This window comes from Dipteris shenzhenensis, chromosome 31 (genome assembly GCF_047967505.1).
Source record: "Dipteris shenzhenensis isolate YYH24624 ecotype China chromosome 31, Dip_SZ_1.0, whole genome shotgun sequence".
NCBI classification, from domain to species: domain Eukaryota; kingdom Viridiplantae; phylum Streptophyta; class Polypodiopsida; order Gleicheniales; family Dipteridaceae; genus Dipteris; species Dipteris shenzhenensis.
This window is the reverse complement of record NC_141626.1, coordinates 24,573,173-24,598,049: the sequence shown is the minus strand read 5'-3', so window position 1 is coordinate 24,598,049 and position 24,877 is coordinate 24,573,173. Positions and strand designations below refer to the sequence as shown.

The following is a 24,877-nucleotide window of genomic DNA, read 5'->3' as shown; positions in this document are numbered from 1 at the left end:
TTGTTATGCATGACTTTCATAAGGTCGTGCAATAGTATTATCCCCAACACCATGAGTTTGCAAAGTGTTGTAACGAGTTAGCCAAGTATCAATGCAAGGAGGGGTTGTTTGCATCGAGCGATGTTCAAGCATTCACAGAAACTACATCTGTTTGGAAATGGTGGATGATGAATGGTGGCACGTGTGAGCTTCTACATCAATTGCAATGAGGGTTATTTCTCAGACATGCTCAAAACTTGGGCCCAGAAAGAAACTGGAGTCATTACAAGTACATTCATAGTACTTTACAAAATAGACTTCTAGACGATCGGGCTGAGTTAGTGTACATCTATGCCATACATAAAATGCGGGAAACATTAGGAGATGTGGGATATGAGGAGAAAGTTCCCAAATGGACGTACATCCAATCCCATCATTGCAGATCCCAGAACTCCAAGAAGAGGATGAGGAAGGGATTGATGGTGCAACATCCAAGGAGGATAGCAATGAGGAGGATGAATTGGATGAAGATGAAGGAAATACTATTCGCCTTCCACATGGGTCTGAAGATGAGGGCATTAATGATGAACATGATGAGGATAGTGACTCATGAATTGTGGCAATGTTGGCAATGATGCTGATAGTGGGTTTTGAATGTCTCATTGTATTCTGAATGTGTTCTTGTCTTTTGATTGCAGGTTGCAGCTTAGGGTGGGAGAAGATTTTTGTACTATATGGTATTGTCTTTCGCATGTTGTTGATGGTGGCAATATGATATTGCCTTGTCGTGCATTGTAAATATCTTATGTTAAGGGTTTGGGCTTTGAAGACTTGATTCTTCCTTATTGCCATCACATAGGCCTCTGGGTGGTAATTCTAGTTGCAATGCTCTTAACCAAGCTCATTTGCTCAAGAGCATGCCAACTGGCATACCACTCACCATCATATGCAATAGAAGCCTATGCGATGACGTGAGAAAGAAGCATGTGCAAAGTGATATTTCTTGTCTTTGGTAACATTATTTTTGGATGACTTTTGAGATAAGTTTTAATTGAGAGAGAGAGAGAGAGAGAGAGGTTTAACTCTATCACATTGTGTATGTTGTCGATGGGTGGTAGTATGGTATTGTCTCCTCATGCATTGTAAATGTCTTGTGCCTAGGGTTCTAGCTTTGAAGATTTTGTTCTTCCGTGTCACCATCGCATAGGCCTCTCAGTGGTAATGCCAATTGTAGTGCTCTTGACCAGGTTCATTTGCTCAAGAGCATGGCAATTGGCATACCACTCACCATCATATACAATAGAAGCCTATGTGATGACATGCGGAAGAAGCATATGCAAAGTGATATTTCTTATCTTTGGTAACATTCTTTTTGAATGACTTTAGAGATAAGATTTAATTGAGAGAAAGAGAGAGAGAGAGAGAGAGAGAGAGAGAGAGAGAGAGAGAGAGAGAGAGAGAGAGCGTGTGATGAAAGTGCAGATAAGTACATTTCAATGGCAAATAGAAAATGCTTTTTTATTTAGGTTTTAGCACTTTAACATGAGATAGAAATACAAATTCATAGATTGTGTACAATATATGAGGGGGTCTCAAGATCTAGCTAAAAGTTACATGCTCCAGGGGGTTTTTACAATAGTGCTAGCATGTGTATAGGCGAATTAATAATGGGTTGTGCTTTGAAAGTTTACGTTATATAGTTTGTCATGATTGAATCAATAGTATTTCTCTTGCATGCACGCATGCACCATGTTCCAACACTAGGTCAACATTTAGAATTATCAACTATTTGTCCATTCTATCAACATTTACCTTCTACACTTTGACCTTTTAGCTAAATCCTACACTCATAAGAATTAACAATATGCTAGTTTTCTCTTTTCTATTATATTTTAGAATGGAATATGTGTATAATTAATATCATTTTTCATTTGGTGACATTTTCCTCTATTACTTTATTCATTCATAACTGCAACCATATAAACTTGAAAGCACATATAACTTAAAACAAAGTCATATACTTCCATCATAGAGAATGTATACATTGTAAACAAGTGAAAGTCATGGTCCTAGATAGTGGCTATACTAAGCCCAACACCATGCACAATGCCACTGATAGTTGGGATTTACAAAGTGGACAAATAGATCTAGTCTCGACAAGTAATCAACTAGACAATAAATATGAAATTTGTGGCCGCAAGGTAGAGCATAATAGCCAGTTGAGTTATCAAACAAACACTGGCATATTGGGCACAAACAATTGTTTGGGCTATCGGAGGGAAGGGGTTGCATGACATATCGATGAAAACATGGATGTCGACAAACAGCTGACCGTGCCTCCATGCTCACATCTCCGATCAGTGATGATAAGATGGATGCCGACAAACAACTGACCGTGCCTCCATGCTCGCATCTCCATACTCTTCAATTGGGAACATAGGGCTACAATCTCATTCTTCAACTTCGGATCAGTTTGCGGTCTTTCTTTTTCTAGGCGTTGGAATTACTCGAATCGGGCTACGTTCTCTTCACAAAGCTACGCCACTTGTTGCTCCAATGGTCCATGTGCACCCTCCAATGCCCTAAACAATTGTGACTAGGTGATTGTCACTTCAGTATGACCACACGTACGCTTGTCCTTATAAGATGAGAAGTCCACCTCAATACCCTTAATGACGTGCGTGTATAAGAATTTTGCAAAGTACATTGCCACTTCATTATGGTGTGGCACCTTTCCATATACCTCAATATAAATCTGCCTTGCATATTGCCAAAACCATTTGTCTCAGCAATTTGTTATCTTCTATCTCCCATGCTAGTCTAAAGCTTGGGTTGGGGTGCTTCCATCTCCCTCTGTTGTTCTTCTATGTCACCTCAGTTGGCGACTTGACGCTTCTTCATCATCGACCTCTAAGGGCTAGATTGCAAAAAGCTCTTGTTTGGAGACAAGCTTGTTCACTTCTTTCCATTGCATGCATGCAAAACCAACACCCATGGTGTTGATTGCTAGTTTGTATGTGATACTTATTGACAAAAGACATAAGAAATGATACATCTAATATTAGAGGCATGCAAAATTTGAATTATTAAACATATGGACCTCCGGGTTGAGCATACATGTGCAATAGTGTCTGGCACATGCTCGGGTGCTGTGTTGGCAACCCTACATAGCCGCTCAAACTGCAAGCATTGATGCTCGGTGCATTGAGCCTCCTCTTCAGCCTTCTCTTGTGTCAATGGACGCTTGCCTGCTCTTCTAGAGCCTTCCTCCTCCTTGTGCGAAAGAGGAGTATCCTCTCCTTCTGACATTCTCACAAGAAAGTTGTAAGTGCAGTTTGGATAGCGAAGTGTAGATGAATGCTTAGTGTGCAACAATATGCAAAGTATGCATGCATCAAATTCAACATTTGTGAGGTGTCGATGTGTGAGGTAGGACACAAGATGCAGATGTCACATGCAATATGCTTGATGAAAGATGAAGATGCTACATATCCCATGTAAGATGGAAATTGCTACATAGGCTATGCAAAATAAGTTATAACAAAATTACTTTAATGTAACAAAATGTACATGTTGCAATCTTGGATAAATGCTTTCAAATGTTTCAATCTTTCCATGATATAAATGGCCGTATATCCATAACATAAATGGCATCTTTTCAAATTATAAATGCTTTCAAGCTCAATACTTTTGTTTTTGAACAATAATTTTATTACAATAAGTTTAACAAATACATGGTGTCCCAAAAATATTACAAGACAAAAAATGTGGCTTATGTTGCAAGCCTAAGGGCAAGACTCATCTCTTCCAAAGGCCTTATAGCCAGTTCTCCCTCACATTCTACTCTCTTTAAGAAACATGCCAAGGTGTTGCATGATTGGGGTATGAAAATCATGACCATTGAGACTAGAGATAGATAATTTCAAACACCCACCAATCTAAGCAAAGCATCGACTAGTTGCAGGCCAAGGGATCTAGAGGTCAAGATCAATTTCCACAAGATGTGGAATCTAGTACTCATGGAGATGCAAATACTACATATGGGAGAGATGCAAATACTCATGGAGATCGATATAATCCAAGTGGTAGTCGATCTCAAGAAAAAGATAAAGAAGGGAAGCTGATAGAACAAGAATTGGCCAAGCCCAAGATTACCATCACTCGGCTCGGAACAGAGAACTTGGTTCTTGAGCCAACTTGAGAACTCAATTTAGCACTACTAAGGAGCCACACATAGTGGTGATAAGTTCTCATTTAGTGGAAGATCAACTCTAAGATATCAAAACCTTGTTTTTCCAATATAAATATGTGTTTGCTTGGACTTACACCAATCTATGGTGTATTCCCTTGGAAATATGTTAACATCAAATTCCATTGGTACTAGATGCCAAGCTAGTTTGACAATAGATGTACATGATGAATCCTAACTATGCAAAGCAAGTGAAGGTAGAACTCAATCAGCTCATTCAAGCCGGATTCATACATGCCATTGATTAGAGCGATTGGTTATATCCAACAATCATAGTCCCAAAGAAAATTTGCAAGCTTTATGTTCATGTCAACTATCAGAAATTGAATGCTCGAACCATGCCAAACCCATTTATGCTTTCCATTACAAATGAGATTCAAGTTGCAGGACATGAGATGTACTCGTTTATGGATGGCTACAGTGGGCATAATCTAATTTCCATTGCACTTGAGGATCAATACAAAATTGCATTTCTTAGAGAATGGGGTGCTTACGCCGCTAACCATCCACATTCCAAAGATTCATGGTAGAAACCTTTTGGGATTATTTTGACTAGATTCATTGCCATTTATTTGGATGATTTTGGGATTATTTGATCAGATTCCTTGCCATTTATTTGGATGATTTTTGCATTTACTCGATAGCTTCTATGCATCTCTTCTACCTTCAAAAAGTATGATAAATGCAAACAATTAGGAATTTCTTTGACCTCGATTAAAAGTGTTTTTTATGTATGGGTTGCTATGTTCTAGACCAAGCTAAGCAAAATCAAAGCTATTCAAGGGATCCCCAAGCCAGAGAATTTAACTCAGTTGTTGCAATCTTTAATTTGATTCATTAGCTTCTATTGCAGATTTATTAAGCATTTTGCTAAAATTGCAACTCCTTTGTATAAATCAACCAAAAAAGGACAAGAAGTTGTAGTGGTTGTAGCAATTATGTAGCATTCCATGAACTAAAGAAACCAGCAATCGAGACATTGATTCTTCATCAACCTCAGAGGGATGTATACATCTATGCAAAACTGGTATTATATTGGCATAGCTAGATGGGCAATTGGATTATCCCATATGTTATGCAAGTAGGTTGATAACACTACTCGAGTGTAGCTACAATACTGCTACAATACTATCGATCATGAATCTCTTTGAGAGTTTACAATGTTCAAAAATTTTGACATTATTTGCTTGCTAACTTGTTTATCTTTTATGTGGACTGCCAAGCGTTGCTTTATCTAGTTAAAAAAACAATCATTCAGGGTGCTTGGTATGATGGATGCTCTTGCTTTATGAGTTCAATTTTAAATTACTCTTTTGTTTTTGGAGTTGCAATTCACATCATTTGGCTTTTTCAATTGCTGATTTTGGGTGCTTTTTTCTTTTAGTGGAGTTTCTTTATTTTTGGAGTCAAAATTCACATCTTTAGTAGTTTTCAATTGCTAGGATGTTTGTTCTTGGGTGGTGATGATTATGCAAGCTCATATGGGGTTTGTCTCATTTTGGAGAATACATTTCAGTACTCTGCTCTTTCCTTCAAGGTTTTGTTAAAAGCTAGGTAGCACATAGTTTTTCAATTGCTAGGGGTGGTGGATGTTTTGTTCTTGGGTGGTGATGGTTATGCATTAGGATTATGTTAATGGCCAGAGATAGGCTAGTAGTATCTTAGTTTTATTATCATGGGAGTCATTTTGTCTCATGATAGTTGCTCATATTCTCATCACCTCTTGTGTGTTTTGTTCTTTGAATCTTTCCTTATGGGCTTTGAGATTTTGTTAGGTTTTTTGTGCTCGTCTAATTTTTGCGCAAATGTGAGAATATGGTCAAGTTTTGTCGTCAAGTTACCTCAATTTGTGGGTAGTGCTCTCTTTGATTCATGAGATGCCATCATTCTACCCAAGATTATGGACTACATGGATTATATGTGTGCATGTGTGTGTGTGCGCATGATCAATATCACTTAATCATAGTAAATCCCATTCTAGTTTGTTATCACCTATAACTTTCATTTGTTCTTCCCCTAACTTGTTCATATATTTGAGTTTGAACTATGTAGGAGCATGTTGCTTGCTTGGTTGTCTTTTGGTGTTTCACTCTTGTTTGACATTTTCATTTGATTTCTACGTGGTGCATTTTATTGTGAAACATTTAGTTTAGTCTCGTCTTGTCATGATTGTTCTTGTGATATCACAATTGACCCTTCATGAAAATGGATGTTACATGTTCAAAATTGGAAGCATATCAATAGTTACAAGGTTAGAGACTACGAAGTCGATACATATGTTGTTTAAAGGAGAGCTAGCATGCTATTGAAACATGGATAGTTAAAATTATAATTAATGATTTGAGGGGTATGGCTATGAACCTCCACTTTAAGATGTTGCTACTTATGCAATGACTATACCACATATGGAAACTATACTCGACATTTGAGCTATAAATTTAACACGAAGCTTGCCAATAACCATCATATGTACAGAGAGTTCCCCAAATTATCTTGTATATCAATCTTAACATTGAGATCTAGCACTAATGATCCTTGATTTAGAGGGCATGTATTCATGAGCTTTGACAAGACAATTTAAATGGCTAAGAAAATGGTCTAAGGCAAATCAAAACCTTGCTACCCTATCAGAGATGAGCATGCATTTTTGTTGAGAAATTGCTTTAGAGAAACTCCTCATACTTAAATACACGCATGGTTTCGTTTTTTCGTATCTAAATTTTGTGAGCCACCTTTCTTTTGTTCAAAAACAATAATGCCATACGTGCTCTTTTATCCAATTTGCTACCTTCATTAAGTTTAAAATGATACACGTGATGCATGACATGGCCTAATGTAGACCATAGTGCACCTAGCCCCATGCCATAGAGTCTAAAACTAGACACCATGGCTTGGAATAGGCCTTAGAATTACATAAAAATTGCATCTAGTTTGCACAATACTTACACACATGTGACATGCAATAGAAAAAAACAACACACATGAAACATGGTATGGCCTAAATCTAGACCATGGTGGCACTAGAATTGTACAAATTGCATTAAGAATGCATTTAGTTTGCAAAGTGTGTATTTTGTCAACATGCACCCACAAAAAGCATAATAGTATAGATGACACATTAGATGACTTGACTCTAGATAGTGTTGCTGTTTTTGATGGGATATCTCAAGGTGTATGCCTCAGGCACACCTTGGTTTCTATGTGTGAGTGCTAGAGGCACAATTAGGTGCCCATAAGCACAATTAGGTGGTGGAAAGCCACATAGGATGATTGAGAGAATCTAGGAGTAGATTGAGGAGATGATTGTGGAGCTCTGAAGTCATCAGTGATGTCAGTGAGCATGTAAGAGGTGCCTACATAAGGACCTCACTCTTCTTCATTCCAAAATGCAAGTATTCTGAATTTGTGTCCACTCTACTCTTTCCTTTCAGTTTACCAACATGGTATCAGAGCCATTTGATCCCCCTTGATCCATTTCTGCCACATCATCATCTTCTTCTCCATCTTCTTCTTCACCACCTCTTCCTCTTCTTCCCAAAATTTGCTTAAGCTTGTTCTCCTCCAGTTCTCTACCATTCTCCACGCCCTTCCTGCTGGAGATCCATCTTAAAGGGGTGAACCCCTTGCTGAAAGGAATTGAAGAAACACGCGCTCGTTTCGTCGCCATTACACGCAGTTCATCGACCTTTGTTCCTGCGTTTTCTCTCAGCATGCTCCATCCTTCTCTAATTCCTTTCAGAGGGAGCTACTCCATACCTAAAGCTATCCTGTGCTGAAATCTGAGCAGCAATGGTTGCATATTCAAGCTGAAAACAGAGAAAAACCAGTCGAAATTAGAGAGACTAGCTATGGCGCCCTGACGTGTTTTTGCGCCTTTTCTCCTCAGTGGACCTTCTGTGGTATATCAGCTCTCTTTTGCCTCAGAAACCCCCTTTCCTTTGCTCTAAAGAGTGAGATACAAGCCCTCCAAGTTCAGTCTTTTGATTTTCACAATTTTGACAAGTTTTTGAAGATGATGCTACATAAGATGCTATTCTAGCATTTCTGGTTTTTTTGAAACTTTCAATAACATCAGTACAAGTGTGGCTTTAGTTTTGCTTTGAGTTGCTATACCTGGTTTTGATTGGAAAGTTTTCATTTTAGCCACCTCTATGAAGCATATAAGAAAAAGCATCATTGATTGAATTTTGGTTACTAGTCTTTGCTACATTAAATGCTTATATTTGGAAACCTTTCAGTTGTTATTCTAGCCTTGTAAGAGAGAAAGACACTGCCCAATATCTGGGTTAGACCCTCTCATGGCTACCATATTGAATATAGATAAGTTCAATGGAAAGGGCTTCCACACATGGCAGATGAAGGTGAAATTTGCATTGATGAGGGAAAACCTCTGGGGACTTGTCAAACCGACTTCAACCGCTTCTTCTACAGCCTCCAATGCTAGAGAATCCTCAACTCTGACATGCCCGGCAAGGGATCCTGCTAGAGAGGAGAAAGCATATGGTATCATTGCTCTTGCTTTAGGAGATGATTATATTCATCACATCTCTGACTTAGAGTCTCCTTCAGAAGCTTGGCGGAAGCTTGACATGATTTTTGGTGCTAGCTCTCACATCTCTAAATTATCACTTAAAATCTCTTTCTTTGAATTGAAGATGGTTAGTGGCACTCCTTTGGCAGCACATGTCAATTACATGCGGAGTCTTATGACTCAACTTGCTTCTATCAACTCTCCTATTACTACAGATGATGCTATGGCAGTGTTACTTAAAAGTATGCCTGAAGATTATGATCATATAGTTACCACTTTGAAAAATCTTCCTAATCCTAATCTTGAAGGTATTATCTCTGCTCTCCAAGAAGAAGAAAGGCACATGGAGCTCAGGAAAGGCAATGACACTATTTATGCTGTAAAAATCCAGAAGGGCAAGTTTTGTACCTTGCAATCACTATTGAAAGACAAATCACCTTTCAAAGGATTGCTTCAAAATCAACCCATGCAAACACTGTGGCAAAAACAACCATCATGAGAAGTTTTGCAGAGCCAAAGCAAAGACAGAAAATGCAAATCTACTTTCAGTTGATGTGCCTCCACAAGATGAGGCATCCTTTGAAGATTATGCATTTTAAATCATCTCTATGTATGCTCCAGATCTCTTTTTTTATGTCAAGGTACTCAGCTTGGATAGTCCTCCAAAATGAATGAAATAAACTATTGTGTTTTGTAAACACCTCTGGTCACCTTATGATGTAGGCCATGTGTATGTTTTCCTCCATGGTACCTCCTGCAGACATTGTGTGCATGTACATGCAGGGGAGATAACCATTGGAAGGTCTTTTTGTATCCCTTTTGTTTACCTTACACCCATGGGAACCCTTGCTAGCATGAGATCCTAGCCATAGATTTATCCTTGACCACCATGAGATGGCATGCGAAACTATGAGACTAGATGTATCCTTGACATAGCCTGAGGCATTCCCTCGAGGGGGGGTTTGATGGGATATCTCAAGGTGTATGCCACAGGCACACCTTGGTATCTATGTGTGAGTGCTAGAGGCACAGTTAGGTGCCCATAAGCGCAGTTAGGTGGTGGAAAGCCACATAGGATGATTGAGAGAATCTAGGAGCAGATTGAGGAGATGATTGTGGAGCTCTGAAGTCATCAGTGATGTCAGTGAGCATGTAAGAGGTGCCTACATAAGGACCTCACTCTTCTTCATTCCAAAATGCAAGTATTCTGAATTTGTGTCCACTCTACTCTTTCCTTTCAGTTTACCAATAGTTTTGAGCACATAAATAAGCATCATAGCTCAAAATAGGCGATATTTAGTTTCATACACATGGATGCACAAAAAAGCAAAGGCACAACAATATACTTAACATATTATATGGCTTGTATACTGTATATGTGAGCTCCATGCTATTTTGAGCATGGGACTAGGAATCATAGATCATATAGGCCAAATGATTGCTAAAAACTACACCTAGTTTGGACCACAACAAGCATTCATTTCCATTATCAAGGCATGCACAAAAATTAAAACAAAATTTCACAACATTATAGATCACATATGACATGATGTGAATCTAAACCGTGGTGCCTCTAACCCCATTCCAATTTGAGCATGGCATAGTTTGAATGTAGAATATGGTGCCTCTAGCATTGTTAACCAAGAGACCATGAATTACATCCATATGTTAGCACAAAAAGGAACTATTGCATGTTGTTGACACCTAAAATTAAAATGGAGAGTCCCAAATCTAAATTGTGAAAATTTGTTCACATAACGAAAGAACGTTTTGATGATCTAGTGCCAATGTGTGACCCACACTAGACAAGATCCCATACTATGAATACAACCACCCCAAGAATGTTCATTTCACAAATTCAAGCCCTATTCTATCATGTTTCCACCTTTTCCTTTCCAAATGTCCCCGCACTAGAAATACAACAGCTGCAAGAATGTTAGTTTCACAAGTACAAGTACAACCCCAATGAATGTCACTTTCACAAGTACAACCTTGTCTATCATGTTGCCACATTTCCCTTGAACTCACCAAAGTCTATGAGTACAAAACAAGCATACTACTCAACCATCCCCATACCATTACATTATTTGCATCTTAGCATTGCGAAGTTATGAAGGGAGCCAATCTAGTCATTATGGAGACATCCATGCTTTTACCTTCCCAAATTTGTTGCCCTGATCACTACTTCCTCTTCCCATACATCCATCATCAACTTCTGCAAGCATGCACTCAATCAATTCTAACCTGTGGCATTGGTTTTGCCTAATTTCTCACTCCAATCGTTGGTAGTCCATCTATGAGTGATAGCCCCATCAATGCCACGTGGTCCTCTCAGTGTCCCTATGTGCTTCAAGCACACAACTTGTTGAGCATGTTTTTTGAATATTCATTCGCCCCTCTCACCTACTCAATTTTGATCACTGTGTAGGTAACCCTTCCTAACTCATTTTCTTGTATCCCTATTCCCAAATGTGTTGGTTCATTCACTCAAAATGAATTTTGCAAATCCATCAAACCATGCTAGGAAGAAGTTCTGGTGTGAAGTGAGGTTTTTTTGGGAGCATAAATATTGCCATCCCATTATTCATTTTCTACTCCACCCTTTTAGTGTTTGTAACCCACCCTAACTCATTTTCTTATGTCTCTAATGTGCAGGTTCATTCAATCACACAGTGATGATGCGAGAAGTTCTAGCATAGGGAATATTGCCTTCAACTTAAAGCGTTCTTCAAGTTCCACCAACAAGAGTCTACACGACAACATCAAGAGGTACTCATCACCATATTTAGACACACCATGGAAAATAACTTGTATTACAAAAGCCTTAGCAAAAGAGAACTAGAGTTAAATGGAACTAGATAGAACAACACGTTATAGTGGCAATTGAACATGCTAAAAATGGTTGACTATTGTGTGAGTGCTCTTGTATTTCATGAATGACCACATGAACTCTCATTGCATGGACTAATGGCAAGGCATCCAAGAAGAGAAAAAGCCTTGTACCCTAGATACATTACATTGGTTAGGGAAGATTCAACATGGTATAAATAAACTAAACATGTATTATTATAACTATAGCGAAGGCTTTGAGGGGTATGCATATGAACCTCCATTGCAAGATGTTACGATAACTATTTTATATATGGAAATGATATTCAATGTATGAGTTAGAATTCAAGTACAAAGCTCGCCAAAAACAATAATCTTCCTAGAGAGTGGCCCAAATTGTCTTGTTTATACGTAGCTAGCATTTTTTGGCATTTAGAATTAATTATGGTTGATTTAATAGGCAATCTTTGTCCATATAGTTTAAATAGCATGCTCAATCTAAATAAAAGGAAAATCCAAGCCATACAAGCAAATTCAAACCTTTGTGCCCTATCTAGATGAGTCTGCATTGTCATTAAGAAGCTGCATTAGAATACCCCTATACACATGGCATGGGTACTTTTTGGGTGGTCCCGTTTAAGTTTGTACCCCAATTGTTTTAGTTTTCTATGGTGTGAATTCCGAAACACTAGCCATGACATGGTACCCCATCTTATAGAAGAAAGGTTTGCTATCCCACTTGGTAACGACCCATGGTCTAAGGTTGGGTGAGATGGTTAAACTTAATAGGGGACATGTGTGTTGCTGACACAACATACATAAGCTCTCGCTCTAGTTGCGCATCAAGATTCAAGTGTTCTTGAAACCTCCACAGGGGAAAAATTTGAGCAAATCTGGGATGCAATGGAAGGGGAGTGATTGATAGCTGTCAGAGTCATGTTGTTGAGCGAGAACATCATCAGTATATATAGACTACTTAGGAGACACACACGTTTCTGTGGCACAACATGACTGTAAGTGGAGTTCTTGGCTGGAATCTTGATCAATTTGCTTATTAGTTACTTAAAGGTTCAAACACTTGCTTGGCCCTTTGACTTTGAACTTATGTGAGCAATTGCCAATGCTTCGGTTGAGCATTTGAACCTCTGTGCTGCTTAGTTGCAATCTTTGCATTGATCGCGATTCCTTTGGTAACCGTTTGCTTCAAATTGTCCGTTTCCAGCTCTTTGCAGAACTTTTGCTTCGAGCAAAGAAATGTGTTTGACACTTCTTCCGTTATTTTTCATTTTTAGTGTTGGCTTCCAGGCAACATTGCTCCACTAACACTTTTGAAAAAAATTGTCCTCCCAATCAATTTTGGGACACTCAATGCCTCCATTGCTCTCTCTCTCTCACACACACACACACACACACACACACACACACACACACACACACACACACACACACACACACACACACACACACACACACACACACACACACACACACACACACACACACACACTCATGTGGTGCGCTTGCTTTGCCTTCCCACACAACTATCGATCCACTCCATGAAAGTTAGAGAAACTGAAATAATGATAGTAGTGCTGTTGAGCACTCTCTTGTTTATTAGCACTATTTGCTAGGGTAGGCTAATAGCAACTAAGAAGTTGCCTATTGAGCTACCTGCGTCTAAAGCTCACTTGCTAACTTCGATTTTGGGCAGTTCTTTGGGCATGCCCTCTGCCTCTTGTTTTTGGGAGCTGTCTGAAAGTGACTCTAGGGTAGAGAGAGATAGCTCACACGGTATGTGTCCCTCCCATTTCCATTTCATTTCTGTTTCAAGGGGCTTGCCGGATTTACAGGCACATGCTTGCCTGAAGTATGTTGGACCTTGCCGGATTTATGGGCACATGTTTAGGGAGTGATCTGTGTGGTTGATGGTAGCATTCCATTGGTTGCCAGATGCTTGCTGACCCTTATCTACCTGTGTACTCCGATTGCAACGGTCAGGCAAGGTTTAGCATTCCGGTAGTCTTCCATTTGCCACCTCAGCTGGAAGATATGCTTGAACTCCTTGGAAAACCTCTTATGTGCCCAGGGGGGAGAGAGAGAGAGAGAGAGGGGAGAGTTCTAGAGAGAGAACAATGCCAATCACTATATATAGCTACAGATGAGATAGTCCTGAGCCTCCCGGAAGTATCGAGCTCTGCGTCCATTCTCATGTGTGGCAGCCTTTCTATGGCGGGCTCTGTTCCTTCTCCTTCTTCCTGTCTCTCTGTTTGTCATCCTGAGCTCAGCCTTCCCTCCCTCTCACGTTTACCCCCCAGCTCTTCTGCAACTGTACCAATCCACATGATGCCTTGGCATAGGTCTTCCAGCATTCGCTCCCCCAATCTTTTCGCAGCCGATGAACACATCAGCAGGCCTGTAGCTCGCCTTCGTAAAAGAGATGCACAGGATCTTTCGAGCGACAACGATGACTCGGAAAGGTTCGAGCTCGCCGATGGCCAGCTCTTGCCTTCTTCTACGCTGTATAATGAGGTAGATGTTTTGTGAATTGGAATGACATGCCTTTAAAGTAGCTTCACCTTGGAACTCATGTATGTTCAATCTTGGCCCCGCCTCGCGGTTAAGAAATAGATATTTTACCAATCAAGTGGTCAATTTTGATCAGAATAAGGATGTCTTGCGAGTGAACAATGCTATAGAAGTTTAGTCTTACAACGAAAAGGAAAACAAAACCCAATGTACGACCAAACTGCTGTTTTCAAGTGCAGGGACAATTCTCTATAGATTGATCTTTTAAAGCTAGGAAATGTTTCATATGCTCTAGTGGACTTGTCTTAAGGCATGTGGATTATGATTCTCATCAACATCCATATCTTTAGTCGTAAAATCCAATGAGGAGAATGTAAGGCTCACAAAATGCGACAAAACTGCAAAGACTAAAACTCCAAGTCTACATCACTTTTAGACTCCGTGTTTTTGGTGGCTTGGGGTGAGCCTTGGTGTGATAAAGATAGATAGAAAGTTCATAAGACATGTTGAGGTCACATAGTTCTAGTGGCACTGGACAAATTTTGAATTGCATTGGACAGCTATGAAATACAAAAACAAACTGTCAAGATTTTGTGTTGAAGTGACATGTGCTATAGAGTAGAACCTAAACCACTCAATAGATTCATGGTGTGAACTCTATAGATTGTCTAGGACCCTATCCATTGAGGATTGAGATGCAAGCGCTCAAATACATGAGAGCACTCAAGAGGTTGGCTGTAATGAAGGGGAAAAAGGGCCAAGTTAGAGGTCCTTTAGGTGGAAAATGTGGAGGGACTATATAAGTCCCCATCCACCCCCTACTATGTACTTTTTGATGTGACATCTAATCCTATCTACTCTTCCACCTCCTTCCTGCTACCTACTCCCTACTCTCTCTCACACTCTCTCTCTTCCCTACTCTCTCTCTCTCTCTCTCTCTCCTACCTCATTCTCTCACTCCTGCCCCTCCTCTTCCCCCCCTTTTCCCCTATCTCTCTCTCCCTTCTACTCCTCTATTCCCTTTCTCCAAATCTGTCCCCATCCCTTTTCTACATTGGTATCAACTATAATGAAGGGGAAAAAGGGCCAAGTTAGAGGTCCTTTAGGTGGAAAATATGGAGGGACTATATTAGTCCCCATCCACCCCCTACTATGTACTTTTTGATGTGACATCTAATCCTATCTACTCTCCCTCCCTCCTTCCTGCCTACGCTCTCTCACTCTCTCTCTTCCCTACTCCCTCTCATTCTCTCCCTCTCTCTTTCCTACCTCATTCTCTCTCTCCTACCCCTTCTCCTTCCTTCTTCCCTTATCTCTCTTCCCCTTCTGCTAGTCTATCCCATTTCTCCAAATCTGCCCCTACCCCCTTTTCTACATTGGTATTAGAGCTCCGACCCTGGGACCATTCATCCTAGTTACGGGAGGTGTTGGTGCCAAAGCCAACGACTCAACGTACTGTGCTTGCAGTTCAACCTTGTTGGGGCCAACGCCAACGACTCAACGAACTGTGCTTGCAATTCAACCTGTGTTCAACCAACGTAACAACTTTGAATGTCGGTAAAACATAGTAGCTCGTGTATCTTTTTGAGCTTTTAGCTCTCAAAACTGCTGCAAGCTCCAATACGTGCAACATACCATTAGGAGCTGGCTTCAACGACTTGCCTCCCCAAGCATTCACGAGCAGCTGACTAGAATCTGCAGCCCTCAGCCTTAGACCCGAATCAAGGGCTTCCATTTGCTGCCTATCAGACAGGGTCTTCCGTTCAAGATCTTCTGTTTAGCCGAATCAAGGTGAGCCCATCCTGGTGCAGTGAGCCCATCTTGGTGCAGTGAGCCCGTCCTTGTGCGGTAAGTCCGTCTTGTTGCCTTGAGCATCATTCATTGAGCTCGTGAGCCAGCCCGTCGCGATGCCTCACGTCCATGCAGTCCACGCCTCACTCCCATGCAGCCTCGTCGTGACGTCGCTTCACCAATCTACAATGTTGTTGCCCCACGTTGCCACGCCTTCGTCGCAGGTTGTTGCCTCGCCGCTGCAAACGGTAGCCTACAAGGTATGCAAACTAACATGTGTTAGTTAGGTTAGGGTTAGGTTAACCGATTGGGTTGGGTTAGGTCAAGTTAGGTTGGTAGGTCTGGTTACTTAGGTGGAGTTTAGCTAGGTTAGGTTAGTTGGTCAGTTAGGTTAACCTAATTAGGGTTCAATTAGAGGGTTAGGTTGGGTTAGACTAAGTCAGTGTCCTAACTGTCTTACTAGTCTTTAGGGTAGGAGTCCTAATTGTCCTAGATGCATCTCAGCTCTTTGGAATGTCATCATTTCGGAGAGATGCATTTGGGAGAGAGACCCAGCCGGGGTTCATGCACTTATCGCTCTGCTAGCAAGCACATATAGCCAGATGCAGCCAGTGCATCATATGGCCATAGCTACTACGCAGCAGGGGGTTGGTGGTGGGCAGCAAGCCACTTTTGATGACATGTTGTGTAGATTCTTTGCAGTCATATAAGGCCCTACGCGAGGCCATCAAACTTGAGATGTCCTTCTCTGAAAGAAAATCAGCAGCAGCACCATTTCCGAGGTTTCCCACAGTTACAGGCAGCAAGATGCCATATGCTAAGCCATACATGCCATTTGAGGCTAAGCCAGGAGCTAAGCCAAGGCATATCAGCAAATACATCAGCAAACTCCGATAGCAACTGTTGTATATCACAATCCTCAACACGGAGAATATTAGAAAATACCCAACAGAGGGTACACGCAGCAGAAGACTTATAGTAATTCCCAGGAGCTCACACAATGTGCGGTGTGGGTGTGGAATCACAAACTTCTTTACTTATGTGCATTCAATAGATGTGCAGACCCATCAATAGACAATAAACCAACCAGATAGAGAAACCGCCAAAATATATATTTCCGTCCACAACTATGGACACAATACAAAAGAGACAGATCCAGAGTCCCACCAATGATGTGGTCCTCTGATCTTACCACAAGGTCCTTCTCCTATCTGCTGGCTATCTGTAGACTCGAGCCCGTGTGCTCCACCTGGAGCTTCTGTAGACTTTCCGTCCTTTGACCTCAGCTCCTTACTGCCCTAGAAGACAGCCAAGGTCTCAGCCTCACACTGAGCTAAGTCTGCGTCAGCTTCTGGATGTAGGCCCCAAGGGTTGTGCTCTGCTGCTCCTTTCTGCTCTGCTAGAAGCTGTACTGCTGGATGCTGAAATGAGGCAAGAGCCTCTCCTTTTATAGGCCCTGAGGCTGGCAAAAATACCGACTGGTCAGCCCTATTTTGGCCGACTCAGTCTGGCTGAAAACCGACCTGGTTGGCTGTCCCTACCAGCCCAACCAGGGCCCTATATAAGGGACTTCACTAGGCCCTTTTCAGCCTTTTTTCCATGCAGGGACCCAGCCCTCTTGACCAGCCTAACCAAAGCCTGGTTGGCTGACTCAACCAGCCCCAACCAGCTCTACTGTTGGCCGACCTGTTTGCTGATCTGTCCCGCCATATTCCTGCGCCATCTTTAGGGTATGCTGCAGGCCATGTGCCTACCCACACACCTTGCCAGATAGCTTGCCATGTAGGCGCTTGTACACCGGGATACCTTGCCATCTCGTGCTGCTCCAGATATGTCTCTTCCAGGCCAGATCTGCCATGTATGCATCGCCATCTGCCATGGTCTCGACGCCATGTGTTGCAGCCACTTTGATGCGTCCAGGTACTTTCCTTTTTCTCTCTTGGGCACATCCTGCCCTAGGTCTCCCTCCCCCATGCTCTCCTCATTTGGGGGCTTACAGATGGGGAGGTGACCTTTCCAACACCCTTTCTCACCGACACATCTCGGCCCAATGCCAACACGTCGATGACGATGCTCTAGTAACTCCCTGGTTGTGGTCCTTTGGATCCTTTCGGTGTCGAAATCTTTTCTTGGCTTTTCATCCAGTGGCTCCTGCTCCACCAGGTCCGGTTCCGCTTCCGCACACCATCCTGGTACACAGGTCAATCTTTGGTAGCACCTCCTGGCACCACCATCTTCCGTCACATTCCTGCCTTCGAACTCGAGCAATCCAGCCATCACGATCTTGGCAAGGTCTGCAAGCAATGAATATTTCCAGATAACCTGGACCATGAACTCTCGCTGAGTTCTCAAGCAGGTACTCTTCTGGCTTCAGTACTCTTTGTCCATCACCTTCTAGCAATCTGCGTCCAAGATTTGAAGAAGCACCAATACTTCCCCTTCTGCCTTCGAAGAAGGCCAATTCCTTTCAATCTCTTATCACCTGAGACAAATGAAGAGCAGAGTCTCTCCACATCATGCTATAAAGGCTCAAATGCAGAATATCAAATACATACCAGACTGTTGTACTGCCTGAATGTTCGCTCTGAAAGCAAACTCTCATTGAGGCCCCAAGCGCTTGTGTAATCTTGTACTGTCCCCTTCTGAACTCCAGCATCCATTTGACCATTAGACCCCAGGGCCTTCCATGGAATCCACCCTCGAGTTAGTGTCAACAGCCACACACGTGGAAGGTACCAAGCGCTCCATGCTGTCCTTCACCTTCACAAAGGCATCTGACTCCTCGTCGACCCACATCTCTATGTCAGACATCCTCACTGTGATTTTTGGATCAACATATCTGTCCTCGGTAACACTCGGTGATGTCACCAGGAACAACTCCTCGATTACCACATTTGCTTTGGCCTCTCCCTCTGAATCTGAGTCAGACTCCTTTTTGTTTTTCAGATCCGCCTTTTTCTTTCTGCAGTCCTTTGCAAAATGTCCTGGTGTATCACAGTAGAAACACTTCTTCTTATGCTTCCTCTTCGAAGTTCCCTCGTCGTCAGAGTTGTCTTTCTTGGACTTGCCACTGTTAGGCTTGTCCTTTCCTTTGCCAGCGGAATCCTTCGCCAGCATGCCTTGTCGTCTTTGTCCTCATTGTAGAGCTTCTCCCGAGCTTCCTCCTGTAGCAGTAACGGACCCAACTCCTCAAACGTCAGAGGCTTGGTCCTCTGTCCTGCTGTCACAGCCGTAACAAAGCTCTTGAAACTTCGAGGCAGTCTCTTCAGTACCATCAAGGCCAAATGGCATGAATTTTTCTTTTGACCAATTGCTGCCAGCTGATCCCTCACCACCTTGACCTTCGTGAAATGGCTATGTACCGTATCTCGTTCTTCCATATCAAGAATGTAGAGTTGATGCTGAAGAAGCACAATCCGGGAGGTGTTGTCCGTCTCGTACAGATCTTTCAGGGTGGCCCACGCCTCTACTGACGTCTTGGCCAGCTGGATATGCGGAAGCACGGAGTTCGCTGTAGTCCCTATGATTATTGCCAGGGCATGGGCATCTCTGTCTTCCCAAGCTTCAAGCTCCTCTCTGTCTACTGCCATGAGTATCTCCCCTTTCCTGTCCACCATGTCCTCCGGCTTCAACTCCACTCCCGTGGTCAGCTTCCACAACTTCCGAGCCACTAAATGACTCCGGATCTTCACTTTCTAGATCGGGTAATTAGTCCCGTCTAGGTTCCCAGACTCTCCAAAGTTAGGGATAGTGAAAGAGAGAAAACTGGGGGAGGAGGAAGGGAAAGCAGGGGCTGAAGAGGCTGTAGAGGTCGACATCTCTGCTGTTTATACCACACAGCAAAGTCAACCAAACTCAATTTCAGTAAATCAGAACTCTGAACACACCTGACTGAACCTCAGTCACCCTCCTTCTCGCAAGGGCACAATCCTCCAGTCGTGGAAGTCGATTCCCTAGAGCTTCCGAATCAGGGTCGTCCTTCAGCAAGGTCCCTGCCTTCAGGCTCCCACACCTGTGACCCTCGTACTTGGGCTCTGATACCATGTTAGAAAATACCCAACAGAGGGTACATGCAGCGGAAGACTTATAGTAATGCCCAGGAGCTCACACAGTGTGTGGTGTGGGTGTGGAATCACAAACTTCTTTACTTATGTGCATTCAATAGATGTGCAGACCCATCAATAGACAATAAACCAACCAGATAGAGAAACCGCCAAAATATATATTTCCGTCCACAACTATGGACACAATACAAAAGAGACAGATCCAGAGTCCCACCAATGATGTGGTCCTCTGATCTTACCACAAGGTCCTTCTCCTATCTGCTGGCTATCTCTAGACTCGAGCCCGCGTGCTCCACCTGGAGCTTCTGTAGACTTTCCGTCCTTTGACCTCAGCTCCTTACTGCCCTAGAAGACAGCCAAGGTCTCAGCCTCACACTGAGCTAAGTCTGCAGCAACACTGGTACTCCTTCAGCTTCTGGATGTAGGCCCCAAGGGTTGTGCTCTGCTAGAAGCTGTACTGCTGGATGCTGAAATGAGGCAAGAGCCTCTCCTTTTATAGGCCCTGAGGCCTGGCAAAATAACCGACTGGTCAGCCCTATTTTGGCCGACTCAGTCTGGCTGAAAACCGACCTGGTTGGCTGTCCCTACCAGCCCAACCAGGGCCCTATATAAGGGACTTCACTAGGCCCTTTTCAGCCTTTGTTCCATGCAGGGACCCAGCCCTCTTGACCAGCCTAACCAAAGCCTGGTTGGCTGGCTCAACCAGCCCCAACCAGCTCTACTGTTGGCCGACCTGTTTGCTGATCTGTCCCGCCATATTCCTGCGCCATCTTTAGGGTATGCTGCAGGCCATGTGCCTACCCACACACCTTGCCAGATAGCTTGCCATGTAGGCGCTTGTACACCGGGATACCCCGCCATCTCGTGCTGCTCCAGATATGTCTCTTCCAGGCCAGATCTATGCCATGTATGCATCGCCATCTGCCATGGTCTCGACGCCATGTGTTGCAGCCACTTTGATGCGTCCAGGTACTTTCCTTTTTCTCTCTTGGGCACATCCTGCCCTAGGTCTCCCTCCCCCACGCTCTCCTCATTTGGGGGCTTACAGATGGGGAGGTGACCTTTTCAACAGAGAATGCTACCCCCTTGAGATATTGACACATTCAATGGGTGTAGGGCATGCTCCTTCCTGAGCTCTCTGGCGAACTGCCTTGCTGACATGACCTGCAATTTAGGAGTGGCAATGCCATGCAATGCTACAGTTCTACCCTTGTGGACAAAGCGTAGTGATAGGGCATTTAAATCAATGCTGATTTTACCCAAGGATTTAGCCAATCGCAGCCCAGGACAGCATCTATTGGGTCCATATCCGGTGCCAAGAGATCCTCAACAAATTCATAATCCTCAGAGAGCTTGATCCTTGCATCTTAGCAACAGAATTTACTCAACCAAATGCTGTCCATTTGCCACCTCTACTCTCAGCCCATGATCAATCTCAGTAGCAATCAGTCCCACCTTCTGTAAGGTCTTAGAATTGATGAAACTATGAGTGCTACCGCTGTCCACAAGCCTGTGAACAGTCATGCCATTAATTTGTCCTTTCAATCTGATAGTTTCAGCACTTTTGGCACCCATCAATGCGTGAGAAGAGATAGCATCCCAATAGATCTCCTCCTTGTCTATAGGAGCATTTCCATTTGCATCCTCTCGCGCAAGAAAAGGCATAGCAACCTGATGCTCCACATGAAAGACTTTAGGCCAACGGGCCTTGCATGTTACATGTGGGCTTAGTGAATCATTGGATTGTATACCATTCATATTATGTTCATTAGCACCACCGGGATCAAAGGGGAAATCAGTCCCCTTTGTGGCTCCAACATCTGGAGCTTCTTCCATGATTTGTGCACCCTCCTAATTATCATGAGTGGCATCCAAAGTCTCAGAAGCATCCATTAAATCCTCATCATCCGATAATTCAATAATCATACTGAGTTTTGTAGTACCACTGTTGCGCATTTTACAAACTTCCCAATGCTCAAGAGTCCACTTCTCACCACACTTGAAGCATAAGTTTGCCTGCTTTCTACTGTCCATAATAGCCCTGGTGTGTTGTTTAAATTCTGATTTTTCACGTTCAACAATCCCAATTGCCTCCCAAGAGGGATGCGGATCATGCCATTGTTTTAGAGCCTAGCAGTAAGGCCATAAACAAAGCCCCATACCGTCTCTCTCTAAGGTCGAGTGGGAGGAAGTGGCAATACAGGTGCATGAATTGCTTGAGAAGAACTTCATCTCTCATAGCACTTCTCCTTTTGCCTCCCTGGTGCGTTTGGTGAAGAAGAGGTCTGGTTACCATCAAATCAGGGTGAAAGAAGGAGATGAGCACAAGATGGCCTTCTGTACAAAACGGGGCTTGTATGAATTCAAGGTGATGTCTTTTGGATTGACTAATGCACTGGCCAAAATCTAGCCACTGATGAACAAGATATTGCAGCCACTTCTTTTCAGATGCGTGCTGGTTTTCTTTGATGATATCCTCATTTACAGCAAGGATAGACAAGAACACATTAAGCATGTGAAGCAAATGCTGGAAATTTTGAGGATGCATCAGCTTTATGCAAAAGCCAGCAAATGCACTTTTATGGCAAATGAGGTTGAGTACCTAGGGCATATTGTGAGTAGACGTGGCATTCGGGTGGATCCTGCAAAGGTGACATGCATCAAAGATTGGCCACAGCCACAAAATCCCACCCTGTTGAGGGGATTTTTAGGTCTTGCTTCCTTCTACAAGCGCTTTATTCGCAAATTTGCCAAGAGGGCAGGTGAGCTGAGCGGGTGAGCTCCCCCTCTGTCCACGGCGGCCTGACTGCGCTACCTCCTGGCTGCCCGTTGCTCCTCCGCCTCGCCCCCTTTTCGCCTTGCCGCCTCTCCTCCTCGCCACCCTTCCGCCTCGCAGCTCCTCCGCCCTTCCTTCTCCCCAACATCTCGCTGCTCCTCCGTCCCTCGTTGCTCCTTCTGCCCCTTGCTGCTCCTCTGGCCCGGCTCCACCCCTCCTCCCCGCCATTTCGCCTCCCCGTCTTCTATCCCTTTCGCCTCCCCCGCCAATGCGTCCCCCCCCTGCCATTTCGCCTCCCCCTACATCCTTCCACTCCGCCTCTCCCGGCCTCTTCTCTGCCCATCTTCCTCCTCCCCCCGCACCTCCACCCCTTCACTCCCTCCTGCTCTCCTTCTCCTCTCCTTCTTCTCTCCTTCCCCTTCTACCTTCCCTTCCGCCCTCTCCCTCTCTCTCCTCTGCCTCTTGGCCTCGCCTTCTCCTCCCCCTCGGACGCCCTTCTTCCTCTCCCCCCTCCCCTTTTTTCTCTTCTTCCTCCCTGCATCGGGAGCATTTGTGCTTGTTAAGGTGAAAGAAAATCTTTGTGGTGATCCTTGGTTTGGCCAAAGGGGCTCTATGGCAGCACCCTCTACTCCCACAGCCGTTAAGGTTCTTCTTTCCTGAGCTGACAAGCAACAGGTACAGTAGGTAGTTTAGTCCCTGCAGGACAAGGCGCTTGTGGGCAGAACGCCTACACGGAGACAGGTGCAAGAGTAGGTCCAAGCGAGCTTGGCATTAGAGGGAGACCACATCCTGGAGGTCACCATCTATGGAAGAGGCGTTTTTCTCATCCAGTTGAGCTCCCCCGACACTGTGAGAGGTTGGAGAGAGAGAGAGAGCAAGAGAGAGTGAGTTGGAGAGCTGAAAGCTTGAGAGCTGAGTTGCAATAGAAGAGTGTAAAGAGTACAACTGAAAGTGTGAGAGATAAGGTTTTGTCCTAGTGACAAAACCTTAGTAGTCACTAACCATAGTTAGTGAACTAACTGCGGTTAGGGGGAAAAACCTCTTAAAGAGGGAAAAGTGCCCCTAACTATCTTATTAAATTACATTGGTCATTGCTGAATTATATCTATAATTCTAACACCCCCCTGCAATGCCAATGTCATGTACAAGGCTGATCAATCACCAAACGGATATAAGTTCAGGGCACTGCGAAATGCCTCAAACTTTTCACGTGGTAGTGCTTTGGTGAAAATATCTGCAACGTTGTCATGTGTGGACACAAAGATCATCCTGATCTCTCCTGCATGCAACTTCTCTCTGACCTAGTGATAGTGAACCTCAATGTGCTTCGTGCGAGCATGAAACACTGGATTCTTTGCCACTGCAATGGCACTGTGACTATCAGTGAGAATTGGAGAAGGACCCTCCAAAGACAGATGAAGATCAGCAAATAGACGTCGCAGCCAGACACATTCAACTATTGCTGTGAAAGCTGCCCTGTACTCAGCTTCACATGATGAGGTAGCCACTGTAGATTGTTTCTTGCTCAGCCAGGAAGTGCAAGATTTACCCAAAAAGAAACAATTGCCACTAGTGGACTGCCTAGTGTCATAATCACCAGTCCAATCTGAATCACTGTAGGCATGCATCTGCAAGTCACCCCCCCTGGGAAATAGCAAGCCAAAAGACTTCGTGCCCTCCAAATAACGGAAGATGCGCTTAACTGCCTGCCAATGCATAGTTTTTGGGCTGTGCATGTACCTGCTCACCTGAGATACTGCAAACTGAATATCAGGTCTAGTGTTGCAGAGATATATGAGGCATCCAACAGCCTGAGAGTAAAGTGTGGCATCAACTAATTCTCCTGCATCATGCATTGTGAGTTTCAGCCCCGGCTCCATGGGAGTGGCTATGGGCTTACAATCATGCATGTTAAATCTATCCAAGAGTTTCTGCACATACTTGGACTGAGACATAACAGTGCCACGTCTCTCATGAGAGAACTGGATCCCCAAATAAAAGTGAAGCAGCCCCAAATCTGACATGTCAAAGTTGGTCTGCAAATCAGCTTTGAAATCTGCAATTTTGTCTTCATTGGACCCTGTGAGCAGTAAGTCATCGACATAAAGAAGGATGACTAAAATTTCCCCCCC

At 43.4% G+C, this 24,877-nt stretch overlaps 1 protein-coding gene across 1 annotated transcript in view; it reads left to right on the top strand.

Moving 5' to 3' along the window:
- Window positions 1-13,752: 13,752 nt before the first annotated feature.
- The window catches only part of EMB2738 (GTP-binding family protein), a 149,412-nt gene continuing 138,287 nt past the window's right edge, over window positions 13,753-24,877 (top strand). Inside the window, exon 1 of the mRNA XM_087370197.1 lies at window positions 13,753-14,117. Within this exon, the coding sequence (XP_087226323.1) occupies window positions 13,797-14,117 (321 nt within the window). The 5' untranslated portion in view covers window positions 13,753-13,796. The remainder of the gene's footprint in view (window positions 14,118-24,877) is intronic.